Source organism: Rissa tridactyla, chromosome 3 (genome assembly GCF_028500815.1).
Source record: "Rissa tridactyla isolate bRisTri1 chromosome 3, bRisTri1.patW.cur.20221130, whole genome shotgun sequence".
Classification (NCBI taxonomy): Eukaryota; Metazoa; Chordata; class Aves; order Charadriiformes; family Laridae; genus Rissa; species Rissa tridactyla.
Window position 1 is genome coordinate 57,281,387 of NC_071468.1, and position 23,993 is coordinate 57,305,379.

At 37.5% G+C, this 23,993-nt stretch overlaps 1 protein-coding gene across 15 annotated transcripts in view; it reads right to left on the reverse strand.

Moving 5' to 3' along the window:
* SYNE1 (spectrin repeat containing nuclear envelope protein 1) overlaps positions 1–23,993 on the reverse strand; it is a 302,834-nt gene that overhangs the window by 153,112 nt on the left and 125,729 nt on the right. For 14 of the 15 annotated variants that reach the window (XM_054197389.1, XM_054197388.1, XM_054197395.1 and 11 more), the window contains 13 exons: positions 22,591–22,692; positions 20,622–20,825; positions 19,450–19,657; positions 18,565–18,677; positions 17,668–17,873; positions 16,458–16,613; positions 14,918–15,209; positions 14,060–14,232; positions 12,303–12,612; positions 8,842–9,006; positions 7,123–7,479; positions 3,082–3,218; positions 1,979–2,156 (listed from right to left, as the gene is read on the reverse strand). In XM_054197389.1, coding sequence (XP_054053364.1) covers positions 1,979–2,156; positions 3,082–3,218; positions 7,123–7,479; positions 8,842–9,006; positions 12,303–12,612; positions 14,060–14,232; positions 14,918–15,209; positions 16,458–16,613; positions 17,668–17,873; positions 18,565–18,677; positions 19,450–19,657; positions 20,622–20,825; positions 22,591–22,692 — 2,601 coding nt within the window. The remainder of the gene's footprint in view (positions 1–1,978; positions 2,157–3,081; positions 3,219–7,122; positions 7,480–8,841; positions 9,007–12,302; positions 12,613–14,059; positions 14,233–14,917; positions 15,210–16,457; positions 16,614–17,667; positions 17,874–18,564; positions 18,678–19,449; positions 19,658–20,621; positions 20,826–22,590; positions 22,693–23,993) is intronic. The other variant, XM_054197398.1, reaches the window with a different exon arrangement.

Genomic DNA, 23,993 nt, shown 5'->3' on the forward strand with positions numbered 1-23,993 from the left:
TTCACAGAAATCTTGCACAATGCCAGTGTGCAAGAAGTGTGTGGAAAAATGCATGTGCAAGAATTATACAGAAATGTGAGGAAACAGACAGATTAATTTTAAATTCCAATGTACTTGGATAATGTTCTTGTAACTTGTAATTATTAAAAGACTTTGTGACCATTTAGGACTCAAAGGAATTTAGCAGTCTTAAATAACTAATTTTAAATGCCAATATTTTAAACTATTACTATCATGATTATGTAATACACAAATAGTTTTATATCCAGAATCATAGAACGGTTCAGGTTAGAAGGGACCTTAAAGATCACCTTGTTCCAACCCCCCTGCCATGGGCAGGGACACCTCCCACCAGACCAGGCTGCTCAAAGCCCCATCCAGCCTGGCCTTGAACACCTCCAAGGATGGGGAATCCACAGCTCCTCCGGGCAACCTGTTCCAGCATCTCACCACCCTCACAGTAAAGAATTTCTTACTAATATCTAATCTAACTCTCCCCTCTTTCGGTTTAAAACCATTGCCCCTTGTCCTGTCGCGCCACTCCCAGATAAAGGGTCCCTCCCCATCTTTCCTGCAGGCCCCCTTTAGGTATTGGAAGGCTGCTATAAGGTCTCCCTGGAGCCTTCTCTTCTCCAGGCTGAACAACCCCAACTCTCTCAGCCTGTCCTCATAGCATAGGTGTAGGTTATGTAATACTCACAGCATGTAATCATAAGATTACATCCACATTCAGAAGTAAAAGACTTAATACAAAAATTGGTAAGTCAGGTTCTGATTCTGTGTTACACTAGATGTCTTAGTAGAGAATGCAAAGGGTATGTTAGCTTTAAGATACCTGGTTCAAGTTCCGGCTGTATTAAAATCAAAGATATAATTGCCTTGTGACTTAATGATGTCAAGTGTGCTAACAGATAAAACATTAACCTTTAAAACCAAATAATTTAAAATTATACAGGTTACCAAGACATCTCTAGAAGTCCTAAAGCATTCACTGCATGGCAAAAAAGTTTATTTCATCTAAAGCAGCTTTCAGGGAAGAAGAGAACAAAGTAATGTCTTATGCTGTGAAGGGGCTCCAGTGATAAAGAAAAAAAATATCTTACCACTGTTGAAAAAAAAACTAACCTTGCTAAACCTCTTCTATTTAATGTCAAAAACTAATAGGATTTTTTCCCCTAATATTTCATCTTACCATATCTTCATTTTGGGGTAGTCAAATATTTGATATATTAATACAGTATTGTTTACACTTTTCAGTAAACCATTTAAACAAGGAAATGTGAATTTACTAAAAGGAGGAGGAAGTGATTTGGGTTTTGTCATTTTCTGAGAAACTGATACGAATTTCTTCTGTTATAATATCTAAATGCAGGTTTAACAGTCTCATTATGTAATTCTCATTTTGCTACTTTCAGTTAAAATTATAATGGTATTCTATTCATAAAAGTATTTCTTTCACTTGCTGTATTAAAATAAACTTTTAATTGGCATTCCTTTCCACAGAGTTGTTGGGGCTTTACATGAAAAACATACTTTTTAAATGCCTGCTCGCACTGCCTACATGCTCTATTGTTGCCCTAAGGGCTCTACTTTCACATACGAGGAAAAATATTTACATAACTTTGAAATAATTCCAGCTACCAAGTCCTGATTCTGATACCATTCTGATTTTACAGAGTTTACTGTCCTACTATAAGTATATAAAAACCCCATATTTTTTCTACTTTAAAAAAGAAACAAACAAGGAAAACTACTATGAGAGACAATGACTACATAGAAACTGTAGCTCAACAATTAAACTCAACAAACTAGATTAAAAAAAGAAAAAAAAAGTGTTTATTTCCTTGCAATTAGTCACCTTTAGTGTTGACAATAATAACATTAACAAAAAAATAGTAATTAACCAAACAATTCAATCTGAGCTTTATATGAAACTGATTTGTTCTCCCTTAGACTAATATTTTACTGCTCTAATTACCTGTATTTTCTGCAGACTTGCTGAAGCTTCGCTGATATTTTGAGGCACATCAAAGCATTTGGCTGTGGTGACTTTTGCATTGACCAGCCACTGCTGGAAGTCCCTGAAAGCCGTCCGGAATCTTTGCTGCAAGATCTGCTCTTTGCTTTGACATCCTTTTGAAGCTTGCAGGCAGAGGCTGGATTTATCACATCAGGGACGCAGAACAGAGGGAGGGAGGGAGGAAGGAAAGGCAGGACTCTGTTAGGTGACAATGCTATTAACGTAGTTCTCCGAAATACAATGGTAAGGGTAGGTTAACCTGGATTCCTCCTACCAAATTTAAGCACTTAACTGAGGCACCAGGAAATCCATTAGAAGCTTTCAGTTCCTTAGAAGCGAAGCGGGACATAACTGTCACAGATATGACAGGTATAAGTCTTTCCAGAAAGTGACTAAGCGCACCTAAGCACGAACAGTTTCTGCAAGCCCCTTTCTCTCTCTTGGGGCAGGACATGGAACTACAATGATTATAATTCTAACTTCTGTGGCTCTGTTAAGTTTGTAACATTACAAGTGATCAATCTGGGTCATCACACCCTTCTTCTGCAGCTACAGAAGCCAAAAGCTATAACCTCCTGCAAGAGACAACAGTATCTTGTGTCTGAAATGCAGGTATCATACTCCCAAGTAAATCAGTTAGATCGACCTGAGAGAAAGCAAGGGAACCAGCTAGTCAGAGAAAAGTAAACTGAAGGATAAAATTAAGAAAAAGATCTTAAATAGCTGGTATAGCTTGCTCCTCCATCAGACAAATAAGCCATAGTGCTACCTCACAGTTTTTTACAAGGACTCCTCCTGTAATAGGTCAGGTGTGGATATATATTAGTTTCAGCTGAGTTTAGTGGCATAACCTGGCTTTTAGAAAAAAAAAAAAACAAAAAACAAAGTGCTACTTTTTAAAACCTCTATTGAAACCAAAATCAAAATAGTGATTCTAATCACTGTATACTTCTGTTTTCTGATTCAAAAAGTCTAATTAATAGTTCCCTAAAAGACAGCTCACGCCCACGCCCCTTCCCCCCACCCGGGACTGATTAACTATAAACAAGACAAATGTGTACCTGTTATACTCCTTAATCAACCCTGAAACTTTTGAAGAATGAGTACTCAAATCTCTGGAAAATCTACAAAGATCATTTAACTGAGTTTTGATCTCATCTGTCATATGTTCAGACTTTACCAAAGCATCCAATGTTTCCTGTTAAAAGAAAACAAATGAACAATTTTGGTGAGTAAATAAAAAAAAAATAATAATCTTTTGAATCAAAAATTATCAGAATTTAAAATCAAATTCGTTTATGATCTTTGCACATTCGTGTCCAAGAGTATTTTTGCAGGCAAACCTACAGAAGGTTATTTAAAATTATGAGCTTCTGGAGACCAATTTCTGGAAGCCTCAATTTTCTTAGCTCAAAATGTTCTCAAAGAACAGTTTAAGACATAAATTTCATTTTAATAAATGAGCTACAGTATTGTCAGTTAGCTGTATGCATATAAAAGTACATACATTTAGGGAATAGCCAATAATATATGTTTATATAAATACATTTAGCCTGTTGGCTTGAGTTTAGCACGTTCAATAAAAACTGTTTTGAGCTGTATCCAAAAAACTAATTTACACACAAAGCTTTTAACAGCTCCAACTCTTTCACAGAGGGCTTCATAATGTAAAAGTACAGCTGCTCACCATCCTGTGAGAGTAAGTGGGTTACTGCTTGTCATTGCTGCACTGGAAAGGCTCTTGCTTTGGAGACAGCTAAGCCAACAAAAAAAAAATGCTTTTGTTGGTTTAGCTTACGTCACTGGGAGAGGTGTGATAACCACTCCAAGAAAAACAGTCCTTGTTGACGTCCGCAGCATCTCCACTGCAGAATCCCGCCAGCTCCTCCAGCATAATGAGCACTGCAGACTTGGCTCCTTGTCCCACTAGAAACTAAATTCTTCAGGCATTCCTCTTAAACTACCAGGGAGAAAAGACAATCTTCTAACTAGTTACATTCACCACGGCAGAGGTTCTGCAGCGCAGGCAGGCCAGAGTGTTTATGATTGGTCTGGCTAAATCTAAGTGCCAATCTGGAAGAAATCTACAATATAAACTTAAGAAACACATCATATGAAAGGGAATACAGATTTGAACAGGGACATGGAAGTGAGACAAGGAAGTCCCCAAATCTTGTTTCTGAATATATATAAAAAAGGATGATTGAAAATATTCACAGTAAACTGTCTGTAATAATTTATCTACACAAAATTGAATGTTCAGGGAAGGTACAAATGACATAAATGAAAATATATGCAGAAGGTTTTCAAAATATCACAATCCACATGATGGAAATAAAAATGCGCACTGAGTAGATTTTTCACTGTAAAGGATTAACTAACTCTGCAATAAACAGATACCTCTCTATGTAAATCAAAAGTAAAAAGAAATATTAGCAGGGGTCTAACCCAATCAACAGACTTAGTAAGAACAGCAACTGGACAGAAGCCAGGGATTCAGCTCATGTGTCTGCTGCCCACAAGCAACTTTGTGATTCCTTCATATCCCTTTTCCTGAAAAATTCTGCAGAACTGTGAAATCAATTTTTTAAGATCTATATCATGCATTTTTAGCAAGTAATAAATAAATAAATATTGCTTCTTTGTAGTACCTGAACCGCCAGGAAGAAAAACCACAGTGATCCATTCCAAGAAAAATAGAACTATGAGCATGTGTTGGCTATGAATAACAGTGATTTAGCCCGTAATCACAGCTTGATTATATTAACATTATTGAGATCTGTTTGCATTTATAGATCACAGTGAAGCCCTGTAAAATTAAGTCTAGAAACAATTCAGATGCATTATGTGTACAAACTTCCATGTGTTCTTGTGAGTATGAAAAAATATTTTGCTACAGCAGATTTTCAGGAGTCCTCTGATTTACATTAGTCGTGTTTGTATTATGGACTTTATCTGCTCTGACACACTCGTACACCAAAAATCTGTTCAACCATCATTAAAAGATACTTGAAATAGTCACACTGCCAGTTTGCTATGATACCATATAAAGTAGCATTTGAATTAAGTAATTATGTAATAGCAATGACACTTAGAAAAAAATGTAAACTAACTACTTTTTGTTTATCTTACTTTATGTTAAACCACACACAAGACTACTTTTGAAAGCATTAGGAGTAACAACACAATGGCTGTTGCTTAAACACAGGATGTCACAAATTGTATAAGGCAGGAATCACCATAATGAAATACTAACAGCTTTTTTTTTTTTTTTAATAAAGAAAACATGTCCTAAGAGTAGCACAGGGTTAGAAATGCCTGTTTTCAATGAAATTTTTCAATTTCAAATAACCTACCTCAATAACTACTAAAAGATTATTCTGATGACATACAGCCTTAGGCATAACCTATTAACAAACAGGAACATTAACTTGCAAAACAGAGTACACTTAACTGTTGCATTTTTCCATACAGAAACACTGATAGCACTGTTGCAGCCACCTGGATTTGATTTTGAATCTGACAATATCCAAAATAATTTGCTGAATTCCCAGTGCAAGTTCTGTTGCTCTGATGTTGAGCATACCTAAAGGAACCGATCTTGAGAATAACAGAATAACACAATGAGCTTGCTAATTATGAGAAGCAGGAAATGCATTTTTAATTTGTGGCCTTGGCTTACATGGCAACAGAATCACTGTGAGACAATGGAAATGGAAATCTGCAGTGCTATTTTACGTTTACAATAGGACCTATCCCTGGGGTTCAGAAATGGAAGGATTACTGTCACATTTCCTCTAACTATAAATAAAATTACATAGTAGGGCTGTGCATAGTAAATCTTGAGATTCCTCTGCATTCTCCTCATTAGCCAAAGTTTACAACTGTCTAATCTAAATAAAGTGTTGTTACATAGAGCTACAGTACTTACACAGTATATATACTACTAATAAAAGCAATATCCTTTGAATTTAGTACTTCTCCATTTATAAAATAAAAAACGTCTGGTAATTATTGCTGTAAATTGATGTCTTCCTTTCCTTTTTAAAAACATATAAACATGGAAGACTTTGCATATTTGTACCATTATTTGCTCCAATGTATTGTCAGCTTTGTTACTCCTACAGATACATACTGGCACTCAAGCAAGCAGTTTTCATAAATCTGTGTCAGGGAATTCTGTGAAAGGGAAAGCCACAGAAATAACTTGGCACAGACAGTGGAGGAGGAGATTTATAATCTCAGTTCAAAGAGAAGGTGTTCTGGGTTTTTTTGAATATTTCTTGGGCCTAGGGGTCAGAAAGCAGGCATCACACACCTCTGTTCCCTTACTGAAACTGCTGTATTGCAACACTGACCTGAAAAGGAAATACTCTCCAGCTTTTCTCAACACCTCTGATTCACAGTAGTCCAGATACATACAAACATGTATCTTGATTGTTATGAATATATATATATGTTTATATATAATGTGTGTGCGTGTGATACATACACGTGGATTTTTTTGCTGGAAGACAATCAGGAACAAAACCAATATTTCTCTAAATCCCACTGCATTCCATAAGAAAGCAATTAGCAAGGATACTGGTTTCTAATATAACTTTTTAAAATATCAGACAAGATCTCAACGTGCATAATGCAAAGGTTATTTCAAGAAACGGAAAGTATAAGCTCAATACAGTCTTGACGAATTATATGTAAGAAATGGCTCCAGCTGCTACTTGGTTTTTAGGAAATGCTTCACATTTCCCCGATCAAGTGCTACTCTGGCTTGGAACACTGAGCAACTTGGAAGAGAAGTTGAGAGGTGGTGTGCTAGCTCCTTCACTTTCTCAGAGGCAAGATCTGTTTTTAACATCTAGGATCCAGGCAGCATTTACTACGCCCTGTACAGCAGAGGCCAAGGAGAGAAACGTCTTCTGTGCTACGCTTACAGTTGCAAAAAAAAAAAAAGTTTGGAAAGTTGGGATTTCAAGGAAATATTTTTCACAAATACGTTTTATTATTTTCTACTCAATAGTCCCACTTAGCGGAAGTTTTCTGCCCACGGCGCCCGTACATTTACAATCGAACAACTGCTAGGGAAAGAGATGCATCCTTACTTTCTCCTTGCGCCAGCTTTCCACGACCTCGGCGTCGGTGAGCCGGCTGTCGAGGGGGACCAGGCTCTGCGACCAGGCGGCCAGCAGCCCCCCGAGCCGCTGCGCGGCCTCCTCCAGCTGGGCGACCTGCGCCGCGAACTCCTGCTCCGACAGGGCCATCTGGCTCAGCACGTCCCGCAGGCTGCTCTGGCTCCGGAAGGCGCTCTCTTCCCACTGCTTCCAGTCCGACTGCAGGGCCCGCATCTCGGCGGCCAGCAGCTGGCAGCCGCCGGCGGCCGTGCCGCGCTCCGCGCCGGGAGCCAGCGTCTCCACTCGGCCCAGCCGGCCCGCCCCGATCTGCCGGGACTCCACCAGCTCCTGCAAAGGCGACATCGCCATGGTAACCCGCGGAGCCGCCGCCACCGGGAGGGAGCGGGAAGGGGGTTCCGCCCGAGCGGGGGGCAGCGCGGGTCCCGCGGCGGCGGCGGTGGTGGTTTGGCGGCGGCTGCCGCAGGAGCGGGGAAAAGGAACGCTCGGTCAAGGCAGCGTGCGGGCTTCGCATCCATTAAACAGCGGTTCTGACGCTTCCAGAAGCTTAGGGGAGAGAGAACTGCTTTTTACAGACGCTGGAATATGGTTTAGGTTAAGATGCGGAAAACAATAACTTTGTTGTGATCTTTTACGTAAGAAACACTGGTATGGAGCTGCTCATCGCAGTTTTAAAAACACAACTGCGCTGCTCAGAAAAAGCATTTTACAGCCTACCCATGATCTGCAATGTGCCGTAATTGGTTGCACATGTCTTTTTTTGCCTTTTTTTTTTTTTCCTCCCCACAGAAGTGAATTCTTTCTACAGTGTCCTATTTCAATCCTACACGTGCTACAAGGGAATTTTGGGAGTTTTCAGTTTAAGAAGCTGGAGAATATAAATATCATCCCAAACACTGCATGCCAGAGTAATGTTATTTATTCTCTTGTTAGTCTTAGGAGCTAGAAACTACTATATCCTCCCTTCCCTGTTTTATATACAGGGAGTTGGAGCCCAATGGAGACTGAAAACTATCCAAGAACGTACAACAAATCTGTAATCTGAATCTTCATCTAAGCAGCCTGGTCACTGTCCCGCTGGCTCATGTTTAGGAGCAGACTACAATGTTGCTAGCAGGAGTATCTGAACGCAAACATAAGCAAAACATGCAGTTTGCTTTAATGTTGCATTCAGGAATATGTAACTTGCTTAGGCACTCAGATGCCTAGGAATGGATGGTGGGGTAAGGAAGAGAGTATTCACAGGGTGGCAACCCATACAGTTCTACCATGTTTGGGGAGAACAATCCTTGCACTGCTTTACGAATTCATGCAAATAGGAAAGGTTGTTTCTGACTTTGATTCAGACAACTCTGCTCGTGGAGAAAGCACATTAGGGGGTGAGGGCAGAGTGGGATTCATTAATCAGCTAAGCCACATTCTTCTGTGATGCCACTGGGTTTCCGCTCTTGCAAATTGTTTCCATGTGGGCTGTGACTAACTCAGGTCTGATTGTACTTTTACTCCATAGGTTTAATACGGGAAGGGAGGAGAAAACAAAACATAGCTTAGAAAGCCTGCTTTCAGCTCGCCGAAATGTAATCACCGTTTCAGGTACACAAAGAGCAAGATCCCACAAATTTTTTGCTCTGGACTATTTTAGAGCATAGGGTCTGTTTTGCAGATGAAATCGTGAAAGCTAAGTTATCTTACATCGATTTTGGCCAGCTTTTTCTGTATGGTTGGTGTATCTCCAGATGTATCTGACCAGCGATGCAGCTCTTCCTTTGCGGAATGGAGCCAGTCTGTGAATTCATGCACAGCATCAAGGTATAGCAAATGATCCTTCACAATATCTTCCACTTTCCTCATTTTCTCCTATCATTCAGAAGAAAAAACAAAACAAAAAAAGACCATTAAAATGCGTAAGTAGTGTCCTGGCTTTAAGCATGCCGTGGTATAGGGTGCTGGACTGACTCTGTAGCATCCATTTGAACGTTGAATAGAGCACAGCTTACAGCAGCAGAACACAGTGCTACAATGCACAAGGTTTGGTTTAGGTTGGTCTGAACAGGCATGTTCTGCTGGAGCAGAAGATGAAGCAGCCTTCTGAAAATGTGTGCAAAAAATGGACTTTAACACATCCTTTAACACAAAATCTATCATTTAATAGATGTCAAAGCTGCAGCTGTGCAACTCTTGCACGCTTTTCCCGGTACCCCCTGGAGAGGGTCTTACAGATCACCCACGAGTCATCCCAGGGAGCAGCATGCTGCCAGAAACATAGCTCTTATTTAGAAGCACCAAGTCTCTATAAATGCTAAGCAGAGTCACAGGGATGTCCCATATGAAGACCACAACGGAGGACTTCAGCTGTTCAAAAGTGCAAAAGGTTCTTATGGTGCTGAGTCCCATTTTATCCATCAGATCAGAAGTGGTGGCTGTCCCCAGCCACCTGCCTTGCAGCCCTGGAGGATGCTTTCCCTGACACAGACAAACAACAGCTTCATGGCTCCATCGCAGCTTTTTAATGTAAGCTTAAAGTGAGGCCAGTTTACCGTACTATGAAAAGGTGAAATAGTGTACTGGTCTGGTACACTATTTGGTCTTGGCTTTACTGAGCGGTTTTGTTCCTATATTCTTGTGAGCTGACACTGCAGGAATGTTTATCAAAACTAACCAAAAGTGAACTGAGATAATCAAATAACTTTTTACTCCTGTGTAGACACTCTAGATCTAAGTGTCCTTAAATTGGTTTCAAACCAAACCACGTACCTATGAATTAAACTGTTATTTTTAATTTTTAAGAACTCAACATTCAACTAATGCTTTTAGAAATTAAGTTAGATTAATAAACCCTGCTGTTCCCTCTGAAAATAATCACCATAATGTCTCAGAATGTGTCAGACCAACTAGCCAATGGATGATTACTAGCTAAACAAAGATGACCTAAAGTAAATCCTCAAAGCTTTTACATCTTAATGCATTTTATGCAACCATAGAGGAAGAAAATGTCCATATGTGCCTGACCCTAAACAAAATAGATAGCTCCCTGTCCTGGTTTGAGCAACACAGGACTAATTTCTCTTCTAAAGCCTGGGAAAATTGCACTTTTAGAAGAGTCTAGTGTCTGAATTTGTGAAAATATTTACTTTATAGCCAGCTATGGTATGCGGGTTTCAAGGTCTCAGTGTTTTCAAGCTAGCCAGGTGCAGGGATGAGGAGGAGTGAGACCCAGGCACTTGACCCAAGCTGGCCAACAGGATTATTCATACCATGAACGTCACATCCAAAATAAATTAGAAAGTTTGCTGAGAAGTTTCTCTTATCTATGATGGCTGCCATTCTAAAAGATTCTTGCCCTGATAGCAGACCCCTGAGCCCTTCCCTTCCTCCCGAAGCCACAGTGCTCACAGTGTCCAACATTTGCTGTCCACTGCTGGGAGTGCCCAGCTTCCTGCTGATAGAATTGGCTAAGTATAATCCTCGTATATTTTATATTGGTATCCGGATCAATACTGGTTCTTTACTATTATTAATGTTAATTATTTAGTGTTATTCTATTAAATCTGTTTTTATTTCAGCCCTCAGGTTTCCTTGATTTTTTTCTGATTCCCCTTCCCAGGTGGGGAGGGATTATAGGGTGATTGAATAATTGTCTAAATGATAATAAATTGTGGATTCCTCAAACACTCCATAGGGAAGCAAAAAAGCCCCAAGAAAGGAAATCCCACACCTCTGTTTACTTTGCTCACACCGAAATACCAGTAGAGAGGGGGAGTGGAGGCAAAGTGCAACTTTAGTTGGTCTCTTCTGGTGGCAATGGCTTCTACCAGTTGCACTCAGTGCTGTTCTCTCCCAAGGGAAAGACTGCAATGCTTAATTAAATTTATCGATGCATATTGTTTTTAGGAGAACACTGCCATACTCACTTATGATACTCTTTTCACACAAGTTTAAAAGCATTGTATTGACCAAGTTAGTAATCTTGGTATTGCTCCAGATTTAACACCACTGAAAGAAGCAGAGTTATATGAGGATGAGAGTACAGAGATTGTCTAGAAGCCAGATTTATAGCTTACTATTTCCAGTAAAAAAAGAGAGCCAAAGTTCGTCACAAAACCAAAAAACTGCATGACTAGATAATAATTACAGACTAGATATGTCTGAGAGGGCTCTGATATCTATGGTCTATGTTTAAAGCAAGAAAACAATGACAATAATAGTATAACTCATCCCCCCCCCCAAAAAAAATAAAATCCAAACTACGTGATTCTACATAATGACTCTCCTTTATCAAATTTAGTAATAAAAGTTAAGATTTTTACTGAAGAAGTAAAGTCATATGCCCTAGATTTAACATTTTTCCTAAGAGAGAATTTGTTAGATCTTCCACTAATTTTTTACTCTGGTACTACTTTTATATAGATTACAGATTAATTACCTACAGGCCATCCGCACTATTCTCAATACACAAAAACCTGAACCATACTTCCATCAGATCACTGAATTTATATACAGTGCTTACTTTGATATGACATTATCCCATTATTATGTGGTCTCTTCCTGACGCAAACTTTCCCACTAACTGAGAAGGTGGAGACTAACTCAGAGCTAGTGTCACTGTTGTGATGTGGTTGGCAGAAGGTCTCAGTGAGCTCATGTGTCTTCCCTTAGAAACCAAACTGAATACCTGTATAGCACGTGCAGTGCTTAGTGGCTTGAAACACCACAAAATATGGACATACATCTCTCTGACAACAGGATTCATCTTTCTGACAATGTTTTCTGCTCAGGTGGGCATTTCATTCTTCCTGTTCTAGGGGAAAAAAAGTGCTAGGAATGAATGTAAAATAATTAGATGAAAAGAAATCTGGAAGAATGTCAGAAATATTGTTGTATATATGAAACTAGGAATAAAATATATGCCCTTCACTTTTCAAAAATCATAACCATACCAATTTCAATTCCCAATACCTATTTTGCATTCCAGTGAATTTTAGTAAACTATGTCCAACTTTTTTGTTAGATCCAACCGTTACAAAAGGCAAGACTATTCAATCACAGTCAACCCTTTGTTACTAAAAAATTATGAAGAATCAAAATTTTAGCCTTATATTCAGATGTTTAAACATTTTACTTACTTGAAATGGAGACCTTTGCCTTTATCTTACCTTGGCTACAGTTGTGATGTCATTAAACTGTGTTTTTAGTTCTTCTTGAGCTGCTTCTCCAAAAGAATCATCCTCTGTTTTTTCATACAGTTCCACAGCTTTTTCAATGAGTTGCTGTAAATCACCAGAGTGATCCTCTATCTCAGAAACAATAGCCTGGAAGTGGTCCAGCTGAGCAAACTTCTCCTTCAGACCCATCTGTGGTTCTAAAGGCTGTTCCACTTTGTGATCCAGTTTCTCTAACCACTGCTCCAGCTGGTTTTTCCTTTCCAGATATTCATTCCACTGGCTAACGACAGACTCTAGGCAGCTTACATTAAAAGAAACATACACAGTACAGATGAGAACTTTTGAAAAGTCTCAAAAAAAAGAGTCTCCTTATACCTTAATCGTTACACTGTCTGTAGCCCTGTATAAAAAGTTTTAGAATATGCTTTTTCCTCCATCTTGCTTTAGTTTTCTGTGTCAACTTACATCCAAGCTATTTTAGAATTTGTGTTCTTTGGGCTACTGCATATAACCTGATACAACTGCTTCCCTATTACAGGTTACATGAGCAATCTTTCTGTCTCAGACTAATGAAAATCACATTTTAGTGTCTGTCCAGCAAAGTAAAATATAGAGCGTTACTGGAGTTCTTTATGATCAGAGTAATAAAATGTACACCAGCCTATGAAATTATTAAGATATTAAGAGATATTCTGTCAAGTTTCGCAAGAAAAAATCAATTACATATAGTCCTATTTACAATTTCTAAGAAATACTCTCTTCTGTTATATATTGCTCCTCCTAACAGATCACCAGATTTCTCTGGGATTTGTGTTGAGGAATAGAAATCTCATTTGACTGGACTTAATGATAGACATGAGTATGGTAAGGATTTAATTCAAAATTTAATGGTCTAGCCTAATCTAAATAATATTTTATGACTAAAATTGGGTGAAATTAGAGGAAATCTTAAAGACAGCCCATTATAATTTTCTACATATAACTGTATTAAAATTTTGGAGTAAGAAAGTTGTACCGCTTTCAATCGATACTCTACTCAGAATTAATAAGATCTCAAATACAGAAAGAGGTCAGCCCATTTTCAGTTACCATCTTTTAAGAATAATGTAGACAAAGTAGTGATATTCTGCAATCTACTGAAAAAGAAACAAGGACAAAAGAAGTCCAGAAAGTATTGGTACTGAGAAACGTCAGTCTGTCTAGAACAGAGATGACAGAGGCCTTCAAATTCATAAAATGTTCTCACACAGGCAATAAGAAAACCTTTCAATTTCTACCCCAGTAAGGGCAAGAAGTCATCATCTTACTTTACAAGAAAGATTATTTGGAGTAAGTATTAGTATTTTTTTTAATTAAAAAACATAATGAAAAAACATGAGATACTTTCCAAGATTTTTGTACGGAAAAGGTAGAAAAATATGTTAGATGTTCTTGGTGCTGCCCAAGTACAAGTTCAATAACTCAGAAAGCCCTTTCTAGCTTTTTCTCTGCATGAATTTGTATAATTTCTATTTATTTTTAAATTACCATCCACTACCATCTCATATGCAATTGGATTCACCTGATAGGGTCAACTCATCTTTTTAGAGAAGGTTGGGTTTTTTTGCAGACAAATTTGATTTTCTCTGATGATACAACTTTCCCCTCACATACCAGTAATGAAGGAATGGACTCCTACGTGCTGTAAGGTATCACTTTTTGTAAGCAAAGATGGCAGGGTCTGACCTGTGTTTTCCGGGGATTTTTACCTCTGCCAGTTCACTGATGTGCTGATGATGCCATTCCACACGTCCTTCAGCGTCTGAAGCTCAGTTTGTATCACCTTTTGTCCTTCCTCATTGCTGCTTCTAAGTGCTTGCTCTCCTTTGCCAATGGCCATGTTCAGTTTAACCTCACCATCACCTTTGAGTAAGAGGATCTCCTGTGAGGCAAAGTAAGTCAAAATATCAAATGCAACTTGCTGAGAGATGAAAGCTGTTATTCTTTCAAAAGTGACACCGCCTTCTATGAGCTCATTTATCACTGACAGCCATGCCTAGTATGAATTCCTAGGCACCTTTTCTTGTAAGTGCCTCTCCCTTGCTATGTACAAGTGATCCAGCAGTTTTTTCCCACAGCCATACAGGTATTTCACTGCATTGGTCATCCTAAAATATTGCTCATGTTGCAGTAGACAATAAGTAGGTCAAGCACTGCACAGAAATACAGCACCACATAGCTAGAAGATATCTCAAGAAAGCCCATGGCTTCCTAATAAGACATTTCTCTAACCTGTTCCTGAAGACCTCTGGTGACAGATTTACCACAGCCTCTCTGTGTCAATTATTTCAAGGCTTACCGTCCATTAAAAAGCTTTTTTGGACCTCAATAAATATTTCCATAGTTCATTATTCCTTATTAAATGTAATACCTGGCACCTGTCTCCATTAATCTTCATCCTGTTTTTCATACTGCAGCTCCTAATTTGTCAAGATCACTTTAAATGCTAATCCTTTCCTTTATAACTATAGAAAGAATAAAATATTAAAAAATATTCGTATTCCACTGATGTGGCCCACACCCAATGTTAATCTTCATGTGTAATCTCTAGTTGTATCCTTCTTTACCTGAATTTCTGTCAGTCGTCTCTCTAGTGTGGCTTTGCTACCAACTGTGCTCTCTGATGACGCCAGTTTATCTTGAACCTCTTTCACCCATGACCACATAGTCTGTAATGCCTCCTCCAAAGTGAGATGCTCTTGGAGTGCAAGCTGACATGTTCGTAGCTTCTCCTTGACAGTTTTGACCATATTTTGATAACTAGTGAGATGTTGAGAGGCCAGACGCACTTCTCTCCCAGCACCATGTCCTTCTTCACTTAAAGCCTGTGCCATTTGGGACAGCTTATCAAAAGATGCCCTGAAAGAAAATATTGAGACTGAAAATCAGTTTCAGAAAGCAGATGATACTGTTATAGCAATAAGCAATATATAGCAATTTAAGCAATATATAGCAATAACTTCTGTTGAGAAGTTATGAAGGTTGCTGATATAATCACCTACTCCACCAGTGACAGAGTTCATAGTTAAAAGAAAAATTAGCTGGGAGAGCATGAAAGGCAATGTAAGCAATGTGTATTGATTAATATCCTTAGTCGTGTACAGTGCCATTTCTTGCAGGTTTTGGTGCTCAAAATGATGACACTCAAATCTTTGTGTTGCACATTTGAATTAAAAGCCAACCTAATTTTCTTTTTGGCTGTCAGGCTTTCCAGTTCTATATGAACTGCTAATTTCTTGTACCTGTCAAAGCTTCTGAGAAGTTTATAGTCTTTGACAGGTAGGAAGGCATGCTGGAAAGGTCAGGCTATTTGTCCAGGATTAGACACCAACTCTGGCATTCCGTACGAGGGTCAGTAAAAGGGATTAAAGCTCTGGGTTTGTACAGCCTCAGTTAATCTCAGTCTACTGGATCACCCTCGCTGACACCCCGTGGTTACAAGGAGTTTACATCAGACCAAAATGTCTTGCATCAGTCTCAAGGGGACAGGCAGAGACTGGGTGTTTCCTTTTAGCATGCTGTGAGGCTTGAACAACTGACTACTATTTCTGTTCTAACTCCACCAACCTAATAATAAAAAAAAGAATTTGAAAAACCACTGCGTACTAAAAAAGGCAATTACTTCATCATCTGTTGGCTAAGTCTGAATTCTAGAAAGATTTCACAGCCAATGTGGATGTTATTTGAGCTCTTTTATAAAGTTAGCTATATGGGAAAGGGCAGTCTGCAAACCCATTTGGATCTGAGTGTTGCAGGACAGAAAGAAAAAAAAATTAAAGTGGATATAATGATAAGCATCATTTTTACTATTGCTTTTGCAAGGAATATTTTTAAGATTTATTTTTTAAGATGATATTTTTCAGTTTCCAATTATTAATGAAGTAAAATAAGCTTTTCTTAATGAGAGAAGTATCAACATCAAATTTTGGAGTTGGCTTCAAATTCCAGTTTCCTTATAACTGGAAGGATCTGGACTCAGCCCTTTTTTCACAGAATAAGTTGCAACACCTTTCTCTATCTTTCACAAACACATTTTACCCCAACGGTCTAGTCTCACGGTTGCAGAGGAAAAAGTAAGAGTATTTTAGGAAATGTGTTTCATACTACCTTGAATTCAGTAACTCTTCCAAGAACTTTTCCAATTTCTGTACCTCCTTTTTCTTCTCAGGAATAAGCTGTTTGCACTCTCCTAATGCTTCTGTCTTTATTCTTTCTTCCATGTCATGTATCCACAGGCCAAGTTTCTTGTGCTGATCTTCAAAGCTACAGAACAGATAAATACTCCCTTAAAAATATTTCTCAGGTGGAGTAAACTCAGTAGGAAGTTAAGTCAGCTCTTTCAATATCCACAAGACCAGGAAAATGAAGCTACATATCAATTTCATACTTCAAGAATAAGAGTTGTACACAAAACATAATTCCACGGTGACTACTAATCTAAAAATATTCAGCAGCTCTCTAAAAATGTTCAGCAAAATCATGGGAACTACAGTGAGAAAAAAGCCTCCAAAATTTAAAGTGACAGTGCTTTTATTTATTACTAGATTCAATAGAGGCAGACCAAAAGAAAGCTTTTTCCAAATCCTTATAATGATTCAGTCTCAAGTTACAAAATGGGTAAAAATGGGCTTTTACTCAGTATTGACACTTACAACACCCGAAGCGCTGTGCTTTCAATTTCTCCAACAGAACGTAGCTGGAATCTCAAGCACTCGGAACTCAGCAAAATAAGTTCTGGGCCTAAGTTTGAAAACCTTTTCCATACATGAAGGCACACCATCTCGTCTTGCTGTTTTACCCATTACTGCTACACTAACTTTGCTTTCAATCAGCAACAGTTTTGAATCTAGTTATACCTAAAAATATTTGAAGTCCCAAAATTCCAGTCCCAAGTAATAATTTAAGAGTGTTTTTTTATTAGGTCTTTAGGAAATGTGTTCATCTGGAATAGGATAGGACAGACGCAGGCTGTGTAAAAAGCATACTATCTTCAAACCCCAGGGCAGAACTTGAAAATTCATCACACTTTTTCCTTCCAGGAAATTGCATTTAAATTACTGAGATCCCAACTGCTGATCTGGGATGGCATGAGCTACGCAGATCTTCCACATACATGATGCTGAACTTCCATTCCTTAAGCAAATCATGCAAGACCTGTCACTTTGTTTTTAGCAGAGGAATTCATTTTTTGTGTAAATATTTCCAAAGAAAAAAGCAAATAGGACTGGAGTAAATGGAAATTATTTCAAATTATGGTGTGTATTTCTGCAGCCGGACAATTTCACGCAGTCCATCTGTAAATACTGGTATTACTCACCTTCCCAGGTGTGAGGCACAAGCTTCCAGGGCCGTCTTATCATTCAGACACTGGTTGAGGAATTCCTGGAAGTTCTGGTTAGACTTTGCTATTTGCTCCTGAATATGGCTTACAACTGGTTTGGGTAAGCAAGCATACAAACTTTCTCCTTCCTTGCATGCAGCATCTAACTTGTTACGTCCCTCGCTTACAGAATCCAGCACGCTCTGTGTAATGAAAGAATACAGTTTAAACATGCACGAATTAATAACTAAAGATAAGTGATACTTCTATTAGAAGTGGTCAGTTTTCCCCAACAAGATGAGAGCCATGTCTAGCTACGGAAAAAATTCTAAGCAGATAGTTCAAATAAAGTTTCATTAAGTGGCGCTACAATTCACAGAGCTCAGTTTTCCTATTTGGTCTCAAGGTCTTTCTCTGGATAATTTAGTCCTGTCCTGAAGATGTTATACATTTCAGGAATTAGGGCTGTTTGCAGTAGGTGTCTGCTATTTGTGTTCTGTCCCACTGAAAATCTACACAGATAAGCTTTGACATATCAGTGTTATGATTGAATAGACTGAAAGACTGAAAGATTGAATAAGCAATAGCATAAGAAAAAGTTGGAAAAGGAAAAGAAAAGTAAGAAGAAAAAAATGGAGAAAAGATTAAAAATCATAAACAAGAATACTTTAGTTACACATAAACCTTCCAGAAATTAAATTCTGATCGCAAAACAGTCAACACAGTTTCCTCTGTACTCCCTCCACAGCACATACTGCCATCTTGAATTATTCTTACATTACCTTCTTGGAAACAAAACCAATAAATATGATAGCATCTATGAATTATTTTAGAGATATAATTGGATACATATAGTTAATTACTAATTACTATTTTTTAATTTGTTCACTATACCTGCAAGTCATGTAGCTTTGCCTCTATGGCTTTGCTGTCTCCAGACCTGTCAGATGATTCTTTTACTGCAGCCTTCACACCAGAAAACCATTCCTGGAATTCTTCCATAGAATCTTATTTAATAAAAAAGTATAGAGAAGAGAATATCTTTTAAGAAGCAGCATTATCCACAACACTATACAGCTGTCTTCCACAATTCTTTTATCCTTCAGGCACAATGTCTAAAAGGTAAAAGGATGAGTCTCATTGTCTTCAATAGCCTTGGGGAGTGGGATTCATTTTGTAAAAAGTTAGGTGTTTCCACTGTAAGCATTCGAATTTGAACAGTCACAATAGGCTCCCCTTTATAGTCAATGGGAAAAGACAGGCATTTTCAGTCTATGATACATCTCAATTTCATGTTAGATGGTATGTAGATTAATATTTTATTAATTTATTAAATATTAATTTATTATTTATTTATTAATTTTTTTATTCATTAATATTAAAATATAAGATTAAAAATCGCATCCTTCTCTCCACTGACTATCCAGGGAGCCCAGATGGGGACTTTTACATTATAAACGTCTCCATTTGGTTATATACCTCTTTTTATGCAAATACACAAAGTGTATGTATGCAATAGAAATGTACACTAGGAGTGAAGAAAGGGCATGCTGAGCTTGCCTTTCATGCATATTACGTCTGTAAAGTCGAATTCTCTTTTTGTAAAATGCTTTGTTTCGTAGCAGTTATCAAACGAACATTTTGTAACAGGGCTTTTTAAAAGGCTCCATACAAAAATAAAGTTGTAATTGCAAGTGACATCACTGGAAACTCTGGCAGACTCCAGAATGATTCATGGCTGGGGGCTAACGGCTCCTATTAGCAAGCCTGAAGACTCACGGAGGAAATGTTTTTCCAAGGACTCTTGCATGCTGGCCTGTGTTCTGGAACACAGCAGATTCACAGCTTCATACTTCTTTATTAATGAAGTGACAGTGCCACCAAGAGCTTCCAGCTCTACAGAATGGTATTTGCGACACAAGCTGTTGAGGTTCTCACGGACTGAGTCAATGCTGCTCTGCTGATGCTGAAGGTCTTTTTGTGTTTCCTGAAAATTAAGTTACAATACAAATATGACATTTGTAAAGAAAAAAGAGAGCCCTCTCTTTTCCTCAAGCATTCATGCTCCTCCCATATGCGCTTTCCTCCTACGGTCTATTGCAAGTCGCAGACACAATGGAGGGAAGAAGTACTGGATCGCCTTTCCTGAAATTTCCAGGTGAAATGAACCCTTGAAACTGAAGAGCCATTACACAAATGTGAAAAACGCTGTTTCTCATGGTTTACTATTTTATTAAAAAATAAATAAATTTCAAGGCATATTGAATAGCAATAGCTATTTTCAGAAAATTCTGAAGGTGAGATGCAACATGACACCAGTGTTTGGTGGGACTTCTGAATGAAAGGGAGCTTTCATCTGACTAGAGAGGAGTATTTGTTTGAAAATTAAATTTGAATTGGCTAGTATATCAACATTAACATGTACTCACACTGAAAAAATCTCTATGTGGTTTGTCATGTTATGATGTGCGCAATTGTACGCAATCAAGAGAGCTCCAGGATGTAGACAAAAGAACTGCTATATATGAGGACTGAGGAGGACTTCTGAGGGAGAAGTTTGTGTTAAAATTGAGTTCAGTCCAGGGTCTTTTACTGTGGTGAGTTATAAGTTCATAACTTATATTGCAAGGGGGTCAATGGACTTGTAAACACGCTGGAGTAATGACTGAAGAGTTCAATGTAACAAAACTGGTTCTTGTCACAACAAAGACCATATCATTCATTATAATTTTCTGAAAGGTTTGTATAAACTCAACAGATCAGAACTTTTGATCATTGAAGGAACTTCTTAAAGAGCATGACTGTATTATTTGCTAGTATTCTAGAAGCTGTGTAGGAGATACTTATTTTTTATCAAATGAAAATTAAGTATAATGCTTAGCAAAAACTCTGATTAAAAAAACAACGATCACTGCATAAGAAAAAGCACATTCATTTTCTTCATCACCGACCTTCACTTTATTTAGAGCTTCAGGATCCAGGTTACGTGCACAGCCTAAGAGAGTCTCTTCCACTTTCGTTAACCAGTCTGTCATCTGATCAATAGACTTCTGTAACTGCATCTTCTGAGTACTGAAATCTTTCAGTGTCTCTTTTGCTGTCTCTGACATTTCTTTGGCATGTTCCAACTTCTGCCTCAAATCTGATTCGATGAACTAAAAGCAAAATGTTAGGTATTAAAGCATTTAAATAAAATGTTTATTATGGTAAATGTTTATTGAAAAAATGGAAGGTAGTGAAGTGACACACAATGATCGTTTTTCTCTCTTTACATCCGTAACTAAAGATACTTACATAAATAAAAAAATATCAACCATTCAGGATTAAGTCGTAGAGATACAGTAATCCAAAGAAGGGTTACTAACTTATAAAAACCCAGACTGCAAACTGCTGAAGTTATTATCCACTTTTGAAAGATTAAACAGCCGATCTTTTTTGCTTTTCTAATTTTCCATATATAAAGAACATGACCTAAACATAACTAGCTCCATAAAAAGAAATATCAATTGGCGAGACTTAAGAGCACTGAGGCTTAAAGTATCTCAGTGTAAGGCAAATTAAAATTGAAGACAATACAGAAGTAAGTTAGAATATTGCCTATTAACCTGCTCAAAGACAGCAATATGTGAAATTATAGTAGATGTTAGCTGTGCACATATTGCTAATAAGAAGTAAATCAAATCAGTCATAACAGGGTAATATTTATAAATGAGCAATTACTGAAAATTCTATTAAGGAATTGTTTATGTTCTTAGGATATAAGCTGATCATACTGAGTTTACTTATTTAGCATTTGAATGTTGGCAAATAATCTGGGAATTTATGCTGAGTTTGTGAGGCTTTATTTTCAAATTTGCATTTATATATCAACTACAATTATTTTATTGTAGGTATGATTGAAATTTTTTATTGTTTTTATCATATTTAGTAGTTGGAAATAGGTGTGTGTTGGTTAAAAGTGATATTCTGCAAAATAATTTGCTCCAAGTTTTACTCTGTAAGTGGACAGGTTTTTATTATGAAACATACAAATAAACCTGCGTTTTCTGAACCTCTCACGTAAAGAAAACAATTTGGGAGAACACAAGCAGGTCCATATAATTTGCAAATCTTTATACTGTAGGGTTCTTGACCCATATCTGATTAGTATTTAGGCTTATGTGTACGGTCACAGCAAAATGTGGACAAGGCTTGAGTGTTATATTAAGTTCTGTTAAAATTTGATAAATGGCTTTGAAATAAATATCTATTGAGATATTTCCCTGCCTGTGGAAATGGCAGAACTCAGCTTATCTTTCAAAATTTTTGACATTGAAAGTGAATAATCTCCCATATCAACTTCCATTTGAAATCAAACATCCAAAATAGTCATACTTTGGTTTTGCACTTGCCCTAGAACATACATAATAAAGACCTAACCGATAATAAAAGTTCAACAGCTCACCTTCAGTGTTCATATTTTACCCCTCTCTTGTAACAGCTAGTTCAGTGCACTAATTCCCCTCCACTAAAGAATACTTTTGGTTTGGTAAAGCAAATGAACATATTTTACTGCATTATAATTCTTTCAAAGAGGCAAACTGTGTATGCACTCACATATGTGGCTTAATGTTGTGCAGTATAGACAGTATCATCTGTCTCATAACTGAATAGCTACCTTATAAACTATTTACTCTATTTTGATTTAGTAAAAAATACTTTTGCAACTCTAACATTCAATTACTTTTTGGCATATTTTTCTCAGAAAAAAATCAAAGTTAACTAAAGAAATATGAACAAAGAATAGTTATGATACATATAAAAAATTCTGTATCTGTCACGTTGAAAGAAAAATTCAGTACAGGAGAGACAGAAATTTCAGGAGGAGTTTCTTCTTAGTCATTTGAGCACAGTCTGTGATTACCAATATCTTTATTTTACCTGGAGATCTGCAGGAGGCTCTTGACTATGGGTAAGTTCTTTGAGATCTGAAATTTTGGAACTAAGCTGCTCCAACTTCAGTTCTTTATCCTTGACTTCAGACTGTAAAAGAGATGTGGTCAAATTTTCATACCAAACTACAAGAAGGTTTTAGACCTTTGGAATGATGCTCCATCAATTGCAAAAATGAAAGAAAACGTAAACAAAGTTCAGCAACCAGAGGGAAAACACTTGTTCTATTAGTTTTCTTCTCTAAAATACTCCCATCTCTTTTCCTTTGTTAGACTTGGTTCAGGGATTTTTTTCCCCTCCATTAAAATAACCACACACATTTTTAGCACTTAAAATGCACTAACAGCTTTAGTTTCTTAAAACTCACTGAATAAAGATGGGAATGTCATTGTTTATTCAACTGGAAAAATCTACTGTGGTTGTTAGGTTCCACTTAATGGCATGCAGAGAATAATACATGTGCTCTCTGTTTTTTATTACAAGGAAGTGGGCTCTCAGAAACAAATTAGACACAGAAATAAATTTTAACCTCAAAAGGGAATTTAAAAATGTTGCTATATAGGCACTGACATATCTGGACCTTGTATGTATTGTGGTCCTAAAGATCCAAGTTATAAAGAAAGATTCTACATCCTAAAAGAATAATATCAAAGTGAAAGAGAAAATCATAATTTGTGTAATTGTAGTTCTGAAGTATTAGGCAAATAATTGGTGTGTGTATCCTACTACCCAAACTTTCTTTTCAAAAAATCTCAAACAGATCACCCCAATCAAAATATTGGACAGCGGACTTCAGTATTAAATTGCTGCACTTAACGTCTGCCCTGAATGGTAGAAGTTCAGGTGGCCCTAGAAGAATCCTGAGGGGGTATGTTGTGCTAGGGAGGATGTAATATTAGGTGACCGATCAAGAAAGGGACCACTGCTATGGACCGTCTAAAAGGTTCACTAATTATTTCTGTCCGTGCTCATATATTTATGATTGCTGAAATGGCACGACCCTTCTGTCAGTGAACGGCATTTCCTCTCACTTTGCAAAACAAAGTACAGAAAAAGTATTATGGACTATGAATTCTGTGACTGTAAATGTATGCATATTGCTCGTGTGTTCTGCTATTCTGGCCCTCTTGTGAATCAGGTACTGCTGTGGTTTGGGTACCGTCTGCTCTTACTCCAAATCAGTTTTAATAGTAATGAATTTAGGTGGTCTGATTGGTATCCTAGTCAGAAAGACATTAGATAAAGCTTGTCCTGAGGAAAATACTGATTTAGCACCATTTCATATTCTATCATACTACTTGTATATGTTCATTGTTCATCTTTGTAAAGGACATCACTTATTTCAAATGAAGTAGAATATGGCTCATTCTATGGTTGATCTGCTGTATATT